The sequence below is a fragment of the Stenella coeruleoalba genome (genome assembly GCF_951394435.1).
Source record: "Stenella coeruleoalba genome assembly, chromosome: 7".
Taxonomy (NCBI): domain Eukaryota; kingdom Metazoa; phylum Chordata; class Mammalia; order Artiodactyla; family Delphinidae; genus Stenella; species Stenella coeruleoalba.
This window is the reverse complement of record NC_137153.1, coordinates 109,947,111-109,967,464: the sequence shown is the minus strand read 5'-3', so window position 1 is coordinate 109,967,464 and position 20,354 is coordinate 109,947,111. Positions and strand designations below refer to the sequence as shown.

At 54.0% G+C, this 20,354-nt stretch overlaps 1 protein-coding gene across 3 annotated transcripts in view; it reads right to left on the bottom strand.

Annotated features, from left to right (window-relative positions):
* The window catches only part of DAB2IP (DAB2 interacting protein), a 194,296-nt gene that overhangs the window by 157,829 nt on the left and 16,113 nt on the right, over nucleotides 1–20,354 (bottom strand). For 2 of the 3 annotated variants that reach the window (XM_079927247.1, XM_079927246.1), the window contains exon 1: nucleotides 12,392–12,702. The exons of the other annotated variant lie outside the window; for it this stretch is intronic. In XM_079927247.1, the coding sequence (XP_079783373.1) occupies nucleotides 12,392–12,494 (103 nt within the window). In that variant the 5' untranslated portion in view covers nucleotides 12,495–12,702. Of the gene's footprint in view, nucleotides 1–12,391; nucleotides 12,703–20,354 lie in introns of those variants that run through there. 3 annotated transcript variants of the gene reach the window in all.

Sequence of the window (20,354 nt, the reverse complement as noted above, 5' to 3'; positions counted from 1 at the left end):
GGCGCTTTCCCTGCTGGGGCCCAGGTTCAATCCCTGGTGAGGGAACTAAGATGCTGCAAGCCACAAGGTACGGCCAAAAGAAGAAAAAGAACCCATGCCCTTAACCACAGCACTTCTCCGCCCCAGAGCCACGAGGGGCAGGGCAGAACCCAACGCCACCAACACCAGCAACGTGTTTAGAGTCAGGGATTCCTTGCCACGTGACACCTTCTCCCTACGCCTTGGTTTTGATTTATACTCCATCGGCCAGTCCTCCCCAAGTATGTACACAGGTCGTTAGTTCTGAATACTTAAAAAGAAGTCTTATCAACCATCCTTCCGGGAACGGGCAAGAAGGTGCCCAAACAGCATGCTGGCACCCAAAGAAACACCCAAAGAACATCAACATCCTCAACAAGATGTATGTTTCCCGAGCACGTGGCTGCAGCTTGATTTATGGGGCCCATTAAGCTAGTCTAAGAGGGAGCAGACCTCTGAAGGCGGGAAGGCGTTGTCATCTTCATCATCAGATATTTCAATAATCATCTCAATCACAGAAAAGAAGGCACCGGCCATTTCCTGCCCTTGCAAAGGAAAGGAAGTGAAATTGTTTGCCTCCATTCAATTAGGTAATTAACTAGACAATGCAAAGAGAAATTCCAGCAAGGATATAAATACTTAAAATCCCTGCACTAGTTAGTGAGGAGGATGTCAACAACAGGATCTCTGGCGGAGGGGAGGCGAGGGCAAAGAGGTGTGTCCCAAGCTAAAAACAACAGCAGGCAGGCAGCAGTTTTTAATGACAGGCACTTACCCGGAGCCAGCTCTGTGATAAGCACTTTACCTGCATTACCTCACCGACACCTCAAAACAACTCGGTGACGTGGTCACTATTATCCTCGTATGACACATGGGAAAACTGAGGCACAGGCAGTGAAATGACTTGCCTGAGGGCACACGATGGAAGTGACAAACTGAGCTCTGATTTCAAACCCAAATCTTCATCCATACCCTTCCCCTGCCTTTTTAATGGCGTGCCCAAGATAAAGGGGCTCTAGGGATGTACAGGTCTAAAGGGGGAAACTGAGCTAGGATTGGACATCACCCCCCCCTCCTCCCCAAGTGTCCTGACTGCCAGGCTTGGGGCCTCCCAGCTGACCGGGCTGCAGGGCTGCCACAGAGACCCAGGCAAGCTTGGGAGAAGTGATTTTGCAATCCTGTCTGCAGAAACCAGGGCAGCCGCCTCCAGCACCACTTCCTCCAGGAAGCCCCCCTGATATGTCACCCTCCCCACACCAACCTGTGGCCTCTCCAAGACTGGGCATGCTTTCTCCCTAGGAGTGGACCCCGGAGGTTCACAGGAGGGAGGGGGGAGCCGAACCTCACATTGGTTTGAATCTCTCCACCCACCCCCTTCACCCAGCAGGGCTGCTTCAGCATACACTCACCTCAGCAACTTAACCAGCAAAAACAAGCTCTAGTGTAATGTGAATGCTGTGCATTTCCAGCATCTTAAAGAAATCTCTTCCTCTATCATACCTTTTCTCTATTCATCCCTGTAGCTCACTGAAAAACCCACATTCAAAAACCTTTTTGTTTGGTGGATTTGAGTCACCCTGTATCTTTACAAGAAAAAATAAATAAGTGATTCATATAGTCTCTTTATATCAGACTTTTCCATACCCAAAACTGCCTTCCCAGAGGCAGTAAGTTTGGAAAGGGCATTGGCCAGAGTATCCCAAGACCAATGTAAAGCTGACTGAGAAGGTCCTCAGTAACAATAATGCAAATAGTGATAAGTAAGAACAAAACCACTAGCATTTGTTACATGTTTACAAGGCACAGACATTGTACTGTGTTCCCTGGCTCCATGTCTAGTTTTAGCCTAACAACAACCCTAGCAGGTAAGGATTATTATTATTCCAAATTGACAGATGAGAACACTGAGGATCAGAGAAGTGAGGTACCTTTGTCCAAGGCCACAGAGCTGGTAGGTGGAGCAGCTAGGACTCCAATCCAGGTCTGTTTAATGGACCCCAGACTAGCCCCTACCCTTAGCCTCTCCAAAATACCAGGCCCCTCTGGGGTGGGAACAAGCTGCTTGCCTCTTTCCCCACCTCCCACCCCAAGCCCAGGATTCAGCAGCCAACAACAGACCCCTGTTCCAAATCTGAATCAACACAGTATTGGTCACTCCACTCAAAGGGAAACGACCCCAGCAACCATCCTGCCTTAAAGGCACCTTCCGGGAGGGGAGGGGGGGGCAGGGGAGGATAGGAAAGGAATTAACATCAAAAAAGCCAACAGTTACAGGGGTTGGAAAGAGACAGGCCAGGAATGGCTTAATGTGCCCTTTCCTCCTGGAGCTTGGATACAGCCGTACCTGCTCTCCTCTGTTCCCCATCTCTGACTGCTCGTGGCCAGTGCTGGACGGGGAATGTGGGGGATGATGTCAATCTAGGATTCCTCATTCACCCCTTTCCTGCTCCTTACTTGCTTAATCACACCTAATTTCTTGGTATTTATGCTTCCACAATCCCACAGGAATTAGCCCAGCAGCTGGAGGGCAGAGAAGCACAGTGACTGACACCTCCAGCTGTGGAGTGGGGAAGATTTTCATTCAAACTCTACCTCTGCCCTGTCCAAGCTGGGTGACCTCCTCTCTGGGCCTCAGCTTCCTCATCTGCAAAATGGAGATGATAACAGGACCTCGCAGGTCTGTTGTGAGAATCAAAGGGGCTGATCCTGGGAAAGTCTTGAGCCCAGATCCTGGCTCATGGGAAGTACTCAGAAAGTGTGAGCTGCCAGGAATGATTTTTACAGCCCAGGGAGGTCCTGCCTCTTGCACAGAGCCAGGATGAGACAGAACAAACGCTAAAACCAGGTTCAAGCTGTCTCGACACAGAGCCACTCTCCTGGAATCTGTGAGACGGCAGAGTCCAGGAGCTTGTCATGGCCCAGCAGCTTCCAGGTCCACAGTTCACAGGCCAAGTACAAAGTCCCAACCCACAGGTTTGTTTTTCTTATACAGACACAGACACACACACACACACACACACACACACAATCGACAAGTGGCTCAGAGTGAAAGTTCCCAAACCTTGGCATCCTCCCCCATCCCGAGGTGAGTAGTGATCTCATCCCTGTGACTAAGACAACGCCAAGAGCCCTCGCCGGGAACCCGCAGGCTTGGCGCTGCTGGCTCCCAGCCCCAGGAGGGGCCAAGGCTGCAGAACCAGGATTCACACAGAGCTGGGAATCCCTGCGCTTGGAGCTCAGAAGCAGAGTGGCTCTGAAAAGCACAACAGTGTTGCAGCCAAAGCCCAAGACAGGGCTGGAGATCGGGTGTGAGTCCCAGCAAACCCAGGCCTCTGTCTGCCCAACTCTAAAATGGGCGGACGACAGATTTTCAACGGTCTGAGAGATCTGGTTTATCTCCCATCCTGCCCACCAGGGTCTCCCCCTATCTGGGGAAAGAGCAAAGAGCTAATAAAGGTATGGTTTAGAGGACAAAGGGCACTAAAATGTGTGGAAGGAGAGCCTGGTGGTCTGGGAGCTTGCCAGGGGCAAGGAGGCACTAGCGCAGCCTGTAAAAGTTTCAATGAATCAGGCCAGGAGAGAAGAGCCTTCCCTCAACTTCAGCCACCGCCTCCTCCCTCTCCTTTAATTCCTCCAACCACGGCAAGGACAGATAGACGGACAACCAGGAGAACCTAGATTGGAAACAGGAAGAAGCAGAGAAACCCAGATATAGACTTTGCTCCAGAACCCAGAGGCAGCAGAAAATGAGTCTCCCTCCTCTACAGTACAGGTTCCAGAAGGAGATGTGGGGAGGGACAGGGTGTCTTCTGAAGATTTAAATAAAAATCTGCTCTACCGGGACTTCCTTGGTGGTCCAGTGGTTAAGACTCCACGCTTCCATTGCAGGGGGTACGGATTCCATCCCCGGTCTGGGGAACTAAGATCCCAGATGCCGCGTGGCACAGCCAAAAAAAAAAAAAATCCCCGCCCCCTCCCCGCCCCACCCCCCACCCCGCCCCGGCAAAAAAAAATCTGCTCTACCAAACACCATAACAAGACACCCATAGCAAAGCCGGGGGAGCACGCCATCACACGGCACTTTTGATAAAGCATTAACTGCTGCGCTCTGGAATCCTCAATGGCTCCCCGTTCGTTGCCTACAGTATCATGTTCACGCGCCTTATTATGACATTCAAGGGGTCCGACTTGGGGTCTCGATGGTACTTCTGTGCTTCACTCTCATCACCACCCCCACCTCCCCACACACTCCCGCTCCAGCACGTACAGCCTCCCACTGCCCCCCAAGCCCTGGGGCCTTGATCCAGCCTGCGTGTTCCTTGCTGCTGCTTCGCTTAGTAATCTACCGCTATTGTTTCAATCAACCCCCTTCCCTCCTGTAGCCTGTGGACTTTAGACTTTAACTGGGCTCCTCGCAGGGGCCCAGGGAACAGACCTAGGTTCTGCCACCAAATACAGAGCACAGCCTCAAGCAGAAACTGGGCGCATGCCGCCACATGCTCCTTCATAAAATGGGCAGCCCGACCTCCACCCACGTCAGCGGCTCAAGCCACTCGAGTGAGATAATGGAGCCGAAGGGCCCTGAGCAGCCTCAAGTCTGACACAGACCCGAGGGATTAGGATGCCTATTTTTAACTCCCCACATCCTGGCTGAAAAGCAAATCCCTCACACACCCTGCAGATCCCTATCAGGGGGCCAGCGGAGCCTTTTGGGAATTCTCTCCTCGCGGAAGCAGCGCCAGCTTTGATGGATGGGAAAGGCTCCGAGATCGCGGCTCCATCCAGAGCCAGCTTCCATTATGTCTGGCTGGGTCCTCACTGCTCCCGTCAGACAGCCATTTCCTGGTGGACTCAGCTGTCACATATTCTCCAGCCAGTGACAGTCAGACAGGGTCACCAAAGATGCTGAGAAGCACCATCACTCATTTACTTATTCATTTACCTCCATGCTCCCTCCCCTCCCCCTCTGAGGAGGTGCGACCTACGGTGGCCCAGAGGAGTCAACCCTGAGGCACCTGTGCTAAGATGCTCGGTCCAGGGGCAGAGGCAGGGGTGGAGACAGGTAAACTGAGAAAACAAAAGCGAGCAGGACATTCAGTAACAAGGGCAGCACGGGAGGTGACAGGACTTCAAGGGCCCCTGCCAGCCTCTAATCGGGCAAGGGACTTGGGCAGCATCTGAACCTAAACCCAGACTATCATCGATCTCACTTCTCTGCCTCCAGCATTCCTTGAACCTTACTCCAAGATGGGTCTTCAACAGCCACCGTGACCTACAAGGAGATGGGAGCTCCCTCCTTGGGGATAGAGAGCTCCTCCCCGGTCACCTGGCCCAGCTGTGTGGGTGTTGACTAAAGCCTGTTCTCCTTGGTCCCTCCTCGCCCACCTGCTACTGCCTGAGTTCACTCTCAGCAAATGATACTAGCGGGGAAAATGACCCCAACACAAGAGCCTCATTCTGAATGGGGAGCCGTCACGATGGAGAGCCTCTTCCTGGTTCAAAAGCCCTCGCTGAACGCAGGGACAGACAGTTTCCCTGGAGATTCTGACTGCAAAGAACTGCGCATCCCTAGAAAAGTCAAGGGAATCCCTGGGTGCCTCTGGCGCCATGTCTCTGGGCCCCCAACACAATCCGCATGACCTTGCAGACCCTTTGTAAATACTTTACAAACTCTCTTCTGAATTCTAGAGAATCAGATGAATCTTGGCTCTGCTGCTTTGAGACCTGAAGTACAGCCTGCAGGCAGGGGAGCTGACAAGGTACCCTTTTCAGACCTGGTTCCAGGCCTCTCTGTCTTTGATGCCACAAAGCCAGAACAGACTTTCTCACATAGCAAGAATGAGCCAAAGGAGGCAGAAAGTCTTTCCAAAAACCAAAGCCATCCCTCCGTGCATCCCTTGGCTGGAGCTAGCTTAACCCAGAGCCCAGACAGACAGGACCCCCACCTGTTTGCGTGGGGAAGCGGGGTGCAGGCAAAAAGCTCTGAGCCAGGAGCATAAAAACCAAGCCCGATTGCAAGCCAGTCCAACTCTACAAGGCTTTACGAGCGTTTACTAGACCAAGGAAGGCCCTCGCCAGGCCCCACCCACTCCGTGGGCACCGAGATGAGAGATAAAGCCAGGCCTTGCCCTCAAGAAGTTCAGAATCCATCTCTGGAGATGGACAAGCTGATGACAAAGTGTGAAGCAAGGGAGTTGGTAAGAGCTACAAACCAGAACCGCACAGGGGGATGCCTCCCCCTTAGCGATGAGACTAGCAGAAGTGACATTTGTGCCAGTCCCGGAGGGGCAGTTAGAATTGGGCAATGAAGCAGTGGTTGAGAGAGAACATACAGGAGTCACAGTTGGAGCTTGAAGAACAGAGAGAGAAGAGGCAGGCAGGGAAGTGGGAGGAGGCCTGGGGCCCTGATGGCCAGGCCAGAGGGCATGGGTTTGATCCCGTGGGAGGGTGACAGGGAGCCCCACCCCCAGGGAGGGGAAAGGAGGCATGATGGACGGGGAGCTGAGGGCAGGTGGCTGGCAGAGGCCGCGGTTGACAAGGGCCTGCTTTACGAAGCCAGGCTGCTGGGAGCCCGCCCTGGGCATGGAGAACAGGCCACTGGAAGCCCCCAGTCCTGACACAGACTCCAGTTGGGAGGGGTTGGATTCAAGGAAGGCTGGGGACGCCCCATGGAGAGACATGCAGTGGCTCAGGAGGGAGATGAGAGACTATGACATTCTCTTGGGCTCTCGGCCAGGGTTGTCCTGGGCTGAGAGAGGGGCTCTACTGGGGCCCCAGCTCCCCCTCAGCTCCCATCCACACTCCCAGTCATTCCCACCATCACCCTCCTGCAGTGTTCAGAGTAATCCACCTCACTCTGCCCCGGGCACCCTCCTGCTGCCCCCCCACTGCACCCCAGCTCCCCAAGGGCCCCGGACACTGAGCCCACAAACGCCCTTCCAACTGGTTTCATAACCAGCCCCAGGGCAGCACTCTGCTCTCCAACCCCACCCACAACTCACCCATGCCCCGAGCCCATCATGGAACCCCACGCACTGCCCCCGGAAATGCAAAAAAACAAAAAAGGTAACCTGTGTATGTCAAGGTTGGAAGGAATCTCAGAGATCTAACCAAACACCCCCCACCCTTTCTAGACAAGGAAACTAAAGTTTTAAGGGATGACCAGCCCTGCCCAGGATCACACAGCCCAGTGGTGGCCCAGTCAGAACCCAGGTCTTCCAGCATCCGGGCGAGGACTCTGGCACCAAAGCCACGACCAGGTGGGGCAGAAAACAATGAGGTGTGGGAGGCAGCGCGAAAAAGACCTGTGCTTATTGTCAAGGGGCCTGGGTTCAAGTTCTGACTTTACCATCTCCCCCATGCACCCAGATGGTAGAGCTTTGGACGTGTCACTGTAGCTTCCTGGACTCCAATGACCTCTTCCGTAGAATGGATGTTTACTAATTCGGTGCTTTCAGGAGATCAAACAGGATAAAGGTGAAACAAGTGCTCTGTGTACAGCAGGGCTAGGAGGTTGGGACTGGGACCCAGCCGAGGCCGGTGCAGGCGATCCCCGTACCCCACACCCCTCCTGGCACCAGCCCTACCCAGCCAGCCGCAGCTCAGCTGTTTCTCTAGAGCTGCCCACGGACCAGCAGAGCAGCCCTCCAGGGAAAGGATGCATTTCCACTGGATTTAAAACACCAATGCAGGGCTTCCCTGGTGGCACAGTGGTTAAGAATCCCCTGTCAATGCAGGGGACACGGGTTCGAGGTCTGGTTTAGGAAGATCCCACATGCCGCGGAGCAACCAAGCCCGTGCGCCACAACTACTGAGCCTGTGATCTAGAGCCCGCGAGCCACAACTACTGAGCCCACGAGCCACAACTAGTGAAGCCCGCATGCCTAGAGCCCGTGCTCCACAGCAAGAGAAGCCCATGCACCGCAACGAAGAGTAGCCCCTGCTCACAACAACTAGAGAAAGGCCGTGCACAGCAACGAAAACCCAACGCAACTAAAAAATAAATAAATAAATATATTTTAAAAAAAACAAAACACCAATGCACACACGGCAGACCTACCCCACTCCCCTCCCCAAGAAGCTGGAGCACAGCACTTCCTGTCTGGGAGATCAGAGGCCATCATGGGGCCGTGGAGGAGGAAGGGGTGTGTGTGGAGGGGAGTCCTGCCCACCTGTCCGGGTTCCCCATCACCTGTGCTGAGAAATCTCAGCACCAAGGCTTCATCCAAGGTGCACCAGTGCTTCTAGAAAGCAGAGGCCAGATGTCTGGGGAGATGGGGGTGGGGGGAGGGGTGACGAGTAGGGCCATGCACATCCACTGTGGCAGGAGAGGCCTCACCAGGGCACTCTGTCTTCCTAGGGCCTGCCCCATAATGCGTGACATCCACCCAGGAGCCTTCCACAGCCCATCACAGACAGCAGTCACCCCGTATACTGGGGGTATAACATCTTGTCCCAGGAAGGGAAAGTAACCAGCTCAAAAGAGTGAAGCCAAGGGCTTCCCTGGTGGCGCAGTGGTTGGGAATCCGCCTGCTAATTCAAGGGACACGGGTTCGAGCCCTGCCGGGAAGATCCCACATGCCGCGAGCAACTAAGCCCATGTGCCACAACTACTGAGCCTGTGTTCTAGAGTCCGCGAGCCACAGCTACTGAGCCAGTGTACTACAACTACTGAAGCCCACGCGCTCTAGGGCCCACGCTCTGCAACAAGAGAAGCCACCGCAATGAGAAGCCCACGCACCACAACGAAGTGTAGCTCCCGCTCACCGCAACTAGAGAAAGTCTGTGCGCAGCAACAAAGACCCAGAGCAGCCAATAAATAAACAAGACTTGAATTCAGATCTCCTGGAACCCACATGCCACATTCTTTCCCTAAGCATACCTTGGGGCTGTGGTTCTCAGACTGTGCTGTGCGTGAGAATGGTCTGGGGAGTTTTAAAAAGTGCAGATTCCTAGGTCTGGAGTAGAGGCGAAAGATCTGCATTTTAATAGGGGCGCCAGGTAATTGTGAGAAAAGCACTGCCAGCAAACACCACAGACTGAGACACACACACACACACACACACACACACACACAGTGTGTGGGCACAGTGGACACGCATGCCAGCACAGGACAGAAGTAACGATAAAGGCAGATGCTAGCTTTGGGACACAGCCTAGCTCCTTATGTGTTGTATGACCTTGGGTACGTCTCTTAACCTCTCTAAACCTGTTTCTTCATATGTAAAATGAGGATAAGAAAAGATTCCACCTCATGGGGCTGCCTTAAGGCTGCACAGAAATAGTATCTGTACAAGCTCTCAGTACAGGACCTGGCATATAATAAACACTCAATAAATGGTGCTGTGATCATTGCCAGGCTCAGTTCAGTGTGTTGAACGCCTCAGGGAAGGAACAGAATGCCAGGCATCAGGGGACCACAGTGAATAATTGAGCCAATAAGAGATGCCTGAAGGGTTGTACTAGAACCAGTGGGTAGAAGTAACAGGGACACAGATTTCTACTCCAAACAGGAAGAATTTTTTAACAGACTGGAGTTGCCCAATCATGAAACCAGCTGCCTAGTGGGCTGCCACTCAAGGATCCCAGCAAAAAAGATTAGATGCTCTCCAGGTGGAGATGCAGCTTCGGGGAAGGAAGAATAGGGATGGGGTAGCTAGATGATCTTGAAGGTGACTTTGGCCAGGTTCTACAGGTCAGCCCCTCTCCCTATCGTGCTGGTTAATTAGTGCACTTGAACTTCCCTGATATTTGCAACCATAACCACCAGGCATCCAAATGGGATGGGAAGAGATCAGTGGTAGACAGAAGGCCTTATATCTTCCGAATAATTCATGACAAGGAGGGGGATGGATGGGGCTGTCTTAAATCGGAGGCTTACAAACCCAGTGAAATCACATGCCTTGGAGAGTATGTGCATCTGCCTACTTTTCTCAGAAAGGCTGGTTAAGAGGGGCTGGTCCACACCAACTTTTGAGAGGAGAGGAAACTGAGTCACAAAGGGCCTGGGTCCCTCAGGCAGCAAGAAGGCCCAAGCTCCAGGATGCAGACGGGCAGTCCAAGGCTGTTGTCCTATGAGCCAGATGCTTTCCATGCCTAACCTCACAAAAGCCTCACCACATCCCCCTGGGGTGGGAACTTTGAGCTCAGAGAGGTTAGGAAACCTGTCCAAGGACACACAGCTAATGAACAGCAGGGCTGGGTTTTTCTGGGCTCCAAAGCCTGTGTTTAGTATGCTTTTAACTCTCAGGTGTACCGTCTTAGGTCAAGAAAACAGAAAGGCATTTGGCTTTGACATTGAGGGGAAATAAAGATGATCATTAAAAAGGATGATCCTCATACCACAAACCTGTGACAAGCTACCTGCCTATCCACCCTCAATCAAAATTAATTACCCCCCTAAGTAGCAAAAGAGGGCAGGAGAGGAGAGGCGCAGTTTCCATATGACTCAAGCCAGACAGCTCAAAAGAATAGACCGTTCAGAAACAAGAAAAGCCCACGGTGTTCCTACGAGGCTGGGGACTGGCACCTAGATGGCTTTGGTCCCTGTTCCCACTCTGCTTGCTCAAGATGTTTTCTGGAGGGTAGGGTTCCAGGCAGCCCAGGAAACAGAAGAGAGATCTCACTTCAATAACCCCGCCCCCCTGAAAATTGAGGAGTGGCTACTGGTCGAACAAAACAACACCCAAAACTTGGGTGCCCCGGGGTGCCTGGCTCTGGCCACAGAGGAGTGGCTGCCCAAACATCAACCCCCAGGAGTAGATGAGGAAGGTCCGAGGTTTGGGGAGACAACTTGGAATTGTTAGGGTTGGGAGGCTGCAGAAAGCCCCCAGCCAACCCCCACCGGCTGCGAGCCCCAGCTGGGGCTGCCTTCCTTGTAACACCGCGCGGTTCTCTCCCAAGGACCCAGCTGTCTAGAGAGGCGCCCAGGAAAGTTTAAAGGGTCAACGCACCACGCAAAGATCCTCGCAGCATAGGGGGCTGCAGGGTAGAAGAGGGGTGGGTAAAGCAAAGTCGCAGCCCACTCCTCAGTCAGGCACCACTATACCACCCATCAGGGTCCCCAGGTCCCCTCGAACCCCGGATCCCTCTAGGACCCCCGCAAGACCCCGAGGCCCCCTCATACGGACTCGCGGGGGCCTAGCTCTTACCTTTACTCGCCAGCCTGGCCGCTGGGCTCTGCCATCCCAAAGGCACCGGAGCCCGAGCAGCACAGGGCCAGAGTCACGAGGCGGCGAGGTCGCGGGGCGCACGAAAGTTTCAGTAGCGCCAGCCAGGCGCAGCGGAGCGGAGCCGGCCAGGCAGGCGCTGGACCCCGCCAGGCAGGCGGCGGACCCCGCAGTAGCGCGCTCTGGCCGGCTCCGCGCCTCCGCCTGCGCCGCGGTGCTTGGGCTCCCGGGCTCCCCCGGCCACTCTGCCAGCCCAGCCCCGCCAATCGCAGGCCCCGGCACCCGCAGCTCCGCCCGCTGGGCCCGGACAGAGAGGAGGCGGGGAGGGGAGGGGAGGGAGCGCACCTGTTTGGCCAGTCGACCCCACTACTCCCCGCGCCGGCTGGACTGGGCAGCGCAGATCCCCTCGGTTCGCGGCACAGGCTCCTGGTCCCCTCTTTTGCCCCGGATCTGGGCCGGTCCACACGCCCACTCCCCTTCCCCGGCTCAGCTAGCTTGCTGAGCCCCTCTGTGTGGCCGGACTGCGCTCTTTTCCCGGGATTTCAAAGGTAAAATCCCAGCTTTAGCCCAGGGACTATGCAGATACCAGACTGAGGAGTGGGCTGCGACTCACCCCTCTTCCACTCCACACTCTCCTCTCCCGCAAGGATCTTCGCGCGTCCGGTGACCTCTTAAACTTTGCTGTGCGTCTCCCCTTGATCTCCACCCGCGGGGGCCGTGGGCTGATGCTAGGTCCAGAGCGCCGGGAGAGGACGGCGGTGGCGGGGGGGGGAGTCTGGGGGGCGTCACAGGGAGGGCACCTCCAGCCCTTCCATCAACAAATTCTCCACCCCATCTGGGTTCGGGCAAACATCTCCAGAATGCTTGCGATCCGTTTCAGCAGGTTCCCCTACTTCTCTTGGGGTCACAGTCAAAATTAAAGCTGGACGATTTTACTGTCCCATAATCCAGATAGGAAGACTGAGGCCAAGGGGAGGCAAAGGCTTCTCAAAAGAGGTGGCGAGACTGCGACTTTTTGCGAACCAAAGATGAGCTTGCAGAGAGCGCCTGACTCTTCTCCCCAAGCCCTGCTTGGGTTCCGACGCCGGCGTTCACCTTCCTTCGGCCCCGCCCCCCCGCCACGGACCCAGGGTGGGGAAGGAGAAAGAGGCGCCAGCAAGTGCCTGGGAAAAGCGAGAGGCGCGCCGGCTGCGGCCCGGCCTTACCTCGGCAGTAAAGCGTGTCCTTGCAGAGCGCGCCGGCGGGAAGCCCCAGCAGCGGCAGGGAGGCCCAAGCGAGCGCGCGGGAGGCCGCGCCGCGGGCTCCCATGCCGGACGGCCTCGGCCGCTCCTCGGCCCGCGGGCCTTCCACCCTCCGCGGCACTTGTGGGGACCACGCTGTGCCCGCGGCCTCGGTCTCGGTTTCGGGGGTGGGACGTGGGCCAGGCCCGGGGTGGGGACTCCCGGTGGGGTGGGACTGTCGCGGCCGGCTCCTGGCGAGCGTAGGTCGTGCTGGGCAGGACGCTATTTTTAGCAAGAGCTGCTCTCCCAGTTGGACGGACAGAACCAGTTAATTCGACAGTTCATGAAAGGCCTGCACTGGGAGCTCCCCGGAACGGCAGCCGCAGCGCTGCTGAAAGCTGATCCTTCGCATTCCTGCCTCGGGAGGCGGGAGGGCGGGAGGAAGCCTCTAATTCCTGAGGGAAGCCGGCATCCTCTCAAGGCAGCTCCTGGGTTCCAAGGGCACGCCCAGGACAGGGCTCTCTAGATGGACTCTGAAACCCGCGGGTTTTCCTCCTCCTGACCCCAGGCCTCAGACTTCCCACAAAATGTCCACCCGAGGTCCCACTCTGCCTACTGGTCTCCAGTACTGGAAAGAGCTCCCCAGAAGTGGGATGTGGCACACACACTTCACTCAGGATCTACGTGCTGAAAGAAGGAAGGAAAAGTGAAAATTCTGCACCAGAAAAGCTGGAGGATCAGGTAGAGGTCTTCAGAGCCTAGGCAAAATGGGATGGACGGAAAGGTGGCTTCGAAATGCTACAAGAACACCTTCTGTCTGTGTGACCTTGGCCAATCACCTCACCTCTGTGCCTCAGTTTCCTCTTCTGCATAAGGGAGTCTCAGGAGCCCAAGAGACTGAGTGTGAGAAAGTCTTTGCAAACAAAAGCATGACATGGATGTTCATGTAATGAGTGATGAGAGGGACACGAGGATGAATAAGACACGGATATGCTCTCAGGAAGCCACTAGCTCTTCTAATTCAAGGAGGTGCTAAGAGCCTAAATAGGTACAACTTGACCGTATATTAGCCCAAGGATAGATAAATAGGCCAATGGGCTAGAACAGAGGCTGCAAAAATAGACCCACACATATATGGAAACTTCATACGCGGCAGAGGTGGTGCTGCAGGCCACTGGGGAAAGGGTGGACTTTTCTATAAATGTTCTTTTATGGAGCAATCGGATGTCCATGTTGAACAAAAATGAGATGGAATCTCTACCTCACGCCGTGCATAAAACAAAATCAATTCCAGGTGGATTCAAGAAACTTGAATGCAAAAACTTTTTAATAGGGAAAGGTTCTTAAAGACACAAAAGGCTTTTGAGCTTAAAGACTCAAACTATCAAGAAAAAGACTGATACATTTCATTAAAGAACATAACTCCTGTTTATCAAAAGAAGACATTTGGAACATGATATCCCAAACATACAAAGATCTACAAATCAATTTTCAAAAGAAAACTGGATCAAAAATATGAACAGGGGGGCTTCCCTGGTGGCGCAGTGGTTGAGAGTCCGCCTGCCGATGCAGGGGACACGGGTTCGTGCCCCGGTCCGGGAAGATCCCATGTGCCGCGGAGCGCCTGGGCCCGGCCCGTGAGCCATGGCCGCTGAGCCTGCGCGTCAGGAGCCTGTGCTCTGCAACGGGAGAGGCCACGACAGTGAGAGGCCCGCGTACCGCAAAAAAAATTTAAAAAAGAAATAAAAAATATGAAGTCAATTCCAAGAAGGGGAAACATGAATGTCCAATAAACATATCAGAAGAGATTCAGCCTCACTCTTAGTCAGGGAAATGCAAAATAAAGCCAGAGGAGAGTACCATTTCACACCTGTGAGATTGGCAAAAAGCAAAGGGGAGGACGGCAGAAAGTGCTGATGAAGGTGTAGGGCACAGAGAACTCTCATACGCTGCTGGTGGAGGAGAAATGGTACCGCCACTCTGGAGGACAATTTGACAGCATCTAGAAAGGACGCACACACGCCAGTGACCCAGAGACTTGGCTTCTGGGATAAGTCTAGAGAACTTCTTGCTCATTGCAACCTCGTTATCCTAGTAAAGAATCTAAAACAGCCTCAATGTTTGTCAGCGGATGAAATGCATAAACAAATTGTGGATAGGGCAGTGAAAATCTATACTGCAGTGAAAATGACTAGAGATTCCTTATGAATCATTAGTGGGGGGATGGGGAGTAAGTCGCAGAAGATCAAATGGTATGATATCATTCATGTAGATTTCTAAAGCATGCAAAACAAAATGATACCCTATATTGCTAGGAATGCACATATGTGGTAAAAGTGTAAGGAAACTTAGAGGAATGATAAAGAAATACACCATTCAGGAATTGTTTACTTCTGGGGGGAGAGGGAGATGTGAAGGATGATGGGAAAGGGTTTCCCTTAGATTGCTAAGGTTTTATTTCTTGACCTGAGTGGGAAGTACGTAAGTGTTTGACTTTTCAGAACATTTTTAAGGGTACAGAGCAAGCATGATGGTATAAAATATAAAGTCCCATAAAATCCACTCCTGCTCTGAACGTCAATGTCCTTATTTGAACGATGCAGTCATCGTATCTGTGAAGTGCTCAGCACAAAGCCTGACTCATGGTGAGGTTCTCAGTAAACCTTAAGAACACGAGTAGCCTGCTCCCCAGTCTCCACTGGGGCCCTTCATACCCTAGTCCCAGCCAGGTGAGAGTCCCCCACCAGAGCACCGTCATGCAACCAGGTCTCCCAAACCCCCAACCTCTGACATGCCTTCATAAACGGTTCATTCTTCCTGGAATGCCCAGTCCTCACCCGCTCTGCTGGACCAAGCCCTGTTTCTCCTATTACGGTCCAGCTCTGGCCCTGTGAGGTCTTCATCAACTCTCCCGGGCAGCGGGTTCCCACGGCACCCGCCCACCGCACTATCCTTGTTTATCACATTGCGGATTGTTGCACCTGGGTACGATCCGTCTCCTCCTTGAGCTGACTGCGAACTCCTCCAGGTCACTAACCTTGTCTGAGCTACCCCTGCAGCCCCACCACCCAGCCTCAGGAAGGTTTGGTGAATGAATAAAGCGGGTAACTGGATCCAGATACTCAGAAACAAAAGAGGTCATGTCAGACTCTCAAAAGGAAAGCAATCCTGCTATATGGATAGGCTGCTTGGTCTTCATGGAGTGTTCTTGCAAGGTAATGTGACCTTTGGGTCAGAGAGACCTGGGTTCACATCTGGGCTGCGCCACTGGCCAGCTGTGTGACCTAGGGCGTGCTGTCACATTCCTCTGAGCTCAGTTTCTGTGTCTGCACAACCAGGACGTGACCAGGGCTGATTGCCAGGGGGTCTTGCAAGGATTCAGTGAGATAACAGAGGCAAAATGCATGGCCCCATTCTTGGAACAGGTAGCAATTATGTGAATATTGACCAAGAGGAAGATGTTTTCAGGGGAGGGCGGAAGGAACCCAAGTGGGTTACTATGAAAGTTGTGCGGCTGGTGAAAGAAATGCCAGGGTGGGGTGTTGTCCAGTTCTGAACAAAAGCATGCACCTGGAGGCTGGCCCAGACTCTTCTGGAACAGTCAGAAGTGTGCTCCGGGTCGGTGCTTCTCGTGGTCCTTCCTCCTGTCCTTTGTCCTACCTCTGGGTATGGGGCTGCACAGCACTTCAGGGCCACAGACCCTCCTCCCTGTCCCCCCACATTCACTCTGGCCCCCTCCAATCTGTTTTCACACGTAGCCCAGGGATCCCAATCTGGACCCGTCTTTTCCTTGCCAACTTCCATCTGTAGGGGCGACAGACCCTGTGGCACCATCCCCAGGGACGCGTCCGAGGTGATTTACCAAATGCGTCTGCGCTCTGTATGCAAAACCCACATATGTCCACTGTCGGGAGCTTCCACCAAGGCAAAGTACAGGCTGGCAAATTGCTTATAGTCCAGACTCTGCAAGATGAGTTGGCCGGTGTCGCACGTTGTACAAGCAAACATATATGAAGTCGACGGGGCTATGTGGTCACCGGAAAAGAACAATACTGGGCGCTTCATGGGTTCGGATGAGATTTTCTGAACTAATGAGCCAATCCTCTTTGATCCAGATCGCACTGGACAATGTAATGTTATCCTGGTGACATGGACGTTAGCCACTGTTGGCGCTTTGTCCCATGAAAACGGGCATGCAAGGCAGGAATCCCGTCCAGCTTAAGGTCGGCCATCTCAGTGCTTCTCAGGAAGGTCACTGATGACCTCCTTGGTGGTAACACCAAAGGACACCCGTGCACCTTGATGTCACCTGGCTTCTTGGCCATACTTCACCCCTGGAAAATCTCTGGTGCCTTCTATCTCACCATCCTCTCCCAGTTTTTCTCCTAGTTCTTTGGTCACGTTGCCCTCTCCTTGGCTACCTCATTTTACTCTATCGGGCTACAAAAGCTGGAGTTTGAGATTGTCTGCATCCCTTTTATCCTTCCAGACTCTCTCTGTGGGCAACTTCAACTGCATCCAGACCCATGGCTTCAACTGCTGTCCTTGTGCTGGTGATTCCCCAATGGTTATTTCCAGGCTGGTCCAGACACTGGCTGTCATCTTTTGCCTGAACTTCAATAAAGAACTGAGCTGGCTCTCTGCATCCACCTGGCCCTCTCCCCGTTGCCCCCTGTCTACGGGTCCTCCTTGTGAGGTTTTCAAAGCTCAGATCCAATCCTATTCCCTCTACCCCTACTGGAAAGCTTTCAGTGGTTTCTTGTTACCTTCATGTGGCCTACCAGACCCTGGGTGGTCTGACCCCTGCCCACCCCTCCAGCCTCCTTCCTTGCCATCTCCCCTCTCCCCTCTCTGCCTTCAGCCCCCCAGCCAGCTTCCAGGTCCCCAAATATGCAACGCTCCTTCCCATTACACAGCCTTTCCACACGAGACTCCCCTCTCTGGACCACTTTCCTCTGTCCCCTCCCATCCTTGCCTCAGTTACTTCTTCCCCTGGCAGCTTCAATGCCACGTCCTTAGGGAAGCCTTTTCGGGTTTTGCACGCTACACATCCAGGGTGTTTATTGAAGTTGGCGACTGTACCTTTACTGTGTGACCACCGGATGAGCGTGTTGCCCTCCCAGGTCTGGACGTCCCTGAGCACAGGGATCACGCCCGGTTTCATCCATTGTTGTATCTGTCCCCACCCCCAGCAAAGGCCTCAGCACATAGCAGGTGCTCCATGGATGTTTGTTGATTGAATGAGCGAAGCCGAGTCTGCTCGCACACCTCCAGTGCTGGGCTCTGTTCATCATTGTTGGACACTGTCCGTTGCCAGAGTTTCTACACCTCTGCACATTGATACGTACACAAGTGCGGGGTGCTTTGCCAGGTGCTCCGCGTGTTCTCTCGCTTAATGCTCACAGCCACGTCTGCGCATGCTCAGAGAGTTCAAGCAACTGGCGGAACATCACATGGCACGCGAATACAGAGCCTGTCCTCAAACCCGCGTCTGTTTGGCTGCAAATCCTGGGCTCTATAGCCTATAAGGCCACACCACCGTTTTATAGTCGTACAAACTAATCAATGACTTAATCGCTTCTTCGGGCGGTGGGCCCTCACCCGATGATGGAAGTGAGATTCAAAACCACAGCGACTGAGGTATCATAGAAAGAACACCCAGGCCCACAGGCACCCCCGGGCAGGGGTGACATGAGAGGAGGGGGAGGGAAGGGAGCAGAGTGAATCTCCGATCCAGTGTGTGCAGGACCCTGAGGGTCACGGAGGATAAACAGTAAAACGTGTAAACCTCACTTCCAGCTCAGAGGTGGCTGAGAATCAATTACGCAGAGAGAATGCAGCTGCGCTCAGACACTGCGAGTTACACTGGGCAGGACGATGCTCCGGTTCCCAGGACAGGCCTCTCTGAGGAGCCACAGCCCAGCCTGACTTTAATCAGTCCCCGATGCTTCGATGCTGCCTTTATAGCTTCTCTCACACTACCACCACCCCTACCCCCCGCCAGGTGCCCTCGGCTTCCCTGAGTGCCAGAGTCCATGTCACTGGGACTCCCTCTGTGCCAGGCTCTGGACTTGGTGCTAGGGGCACAGATAAACAGAACAGTGGGCCGCTCACGTGTGCAGACGGAGACATGAGGAACGACACTGCCCGGGGCCCGTGGAGCACCCCTGGGCGCCAACCCCGTGCGCTCCTGGCGGAGGCTGCTGGGTGGCTTTGGGGTCCCTGATGCCAGCCTTGTGGGCCAGAGGGGCACCTCCAGGAAAGTCATCCGAGGAGATGATTTCTGAGTGTGTCTCGAAGGGGCAGAGAGAAGTTAGCCAGGCGGAGAGGAAACAGCCCCTTCCAAAGCATGACAGCGTGAAACAGCCCAGCCCAGCGTGCTCGGGGATTCCGATCAAGCAGCTGGGAGACAGGGGGCAGGAGGAAAAGGGAGCTGGGCCAGGAGGAGCCCCGAATGCCATGCCCAGGAGCGGGGACTTCCGGCAAGCTCCTGGGAGGTCTTAAGTGAGGGAGGGACAGCCAAAGCTTGAGTTTTACAAAAATCCCTTTATCTGGAAGAAGAAGATGGGCTCGTTTGTTTGTTTTTCTTTTTGCCACACCATGTGGCTTGTGGGATCTTAGTTCCCCGACCAGGGATCGAACCCGCGCCCTCTACGTTGGAAGCTTGGAGTCTTAACCACTGGACCGCCGGGGAAATGCCTTTTTTTCTTTTTCCTTGAAGGTGGGTTTAAAGGGCACAGACTGGAGGCTACGAAGCGCACAGTCAGAGGAGGGGGATGACTGGGAGTGAGGAAGGGGGACAGACAGCTCTTCGGAGGGACTTGGCTGGAAGGAAGACGAGAGATTGGGTGGTCGCCTGAGGGGAATGCTTTGGGTTGGGGTGGGGTTGGACGCTGTGATTTGCAGCCCACATCCCCGCTTCCAGAATAGAGGACTCACTCCCCAGATGTGGGAAGGCTGCTGCAAGATGGCCCCCAGCTCTCAGCCCTCTTTGGGGGTGTCCTCTGCGGAAGTAAGCCACCATACTGGAGGTGACACCACCTTCCTGGGTGTCCTTCCCTCCTGCCTAGTCTGGAGAACCCACCCTGTGCCTGGGAGAACTTGCTGGGTGTGCCTGGTGGGAATGACCCAGGAGAGAGTGTGACCTTGAAGCGGTCAATGAGAGAGGTAAGCCACTCTCTAGGGAGCAGGCAAGGTCTTAGGAGCAGCGGAGAGGCCGGCCCCTCCTGAGACGGAAGCAGAAATTGGAGGCAATTTGGGGTGGGGAGGGCGTCAGGATCTAGAGAGAGTCCTGGCCTTAACTTATGCAGCCAGAAGTAAGGTTCGCTGCTGAGAGGAAAGCTACGTAGTAGAACAATTACCTAAGAAAGTAACAACGGTAGTGTGAGATAAATGTTGCCACAGCAGTAGTCAGGAGTGCAGGGCCTCAAAGGGTGGATAGGAGTTCGCCAGGCTGCGTGCCCAGTGGGGAAAGTCATACCAGGAAGAGGAAACAGCTGGTGCCCAGAACCCAGCTGGGGATGCTATGGGAGGCTGGGGTAGGATTGCCAGATGAAATACAAGATAGCCAATTAAATGTAACTTTCAAATAAACAATGAATAATTTTTTAGTCTGTGTCCTATGCTATATTGGGGACATACTTATACTAAAAAATTGTACGTTATTTACCTCATCCCCTTCTGGCCCCCTCCCTGCCAGCAGCCTACTAAGGGGTCCCCCATACTGTGGCCCAGGCACTGCTCAGATTCCATCTTATCCCTCCCTTGCTCAAACACCTGCAGTGGCTCCCCATTGTCCAAACCCTCAACTGGTCATTTGAAGCTCTCTATTGTCTGATCTTCAGCCACTCTCCCAACCTCATCTCCCATCCTTGAACACCCCCAGCCCTTTAATCTCCCACCTCTGGGATTTTTGCTCAGCTGTTTCCTCTGTCTACAATTCCCTCCC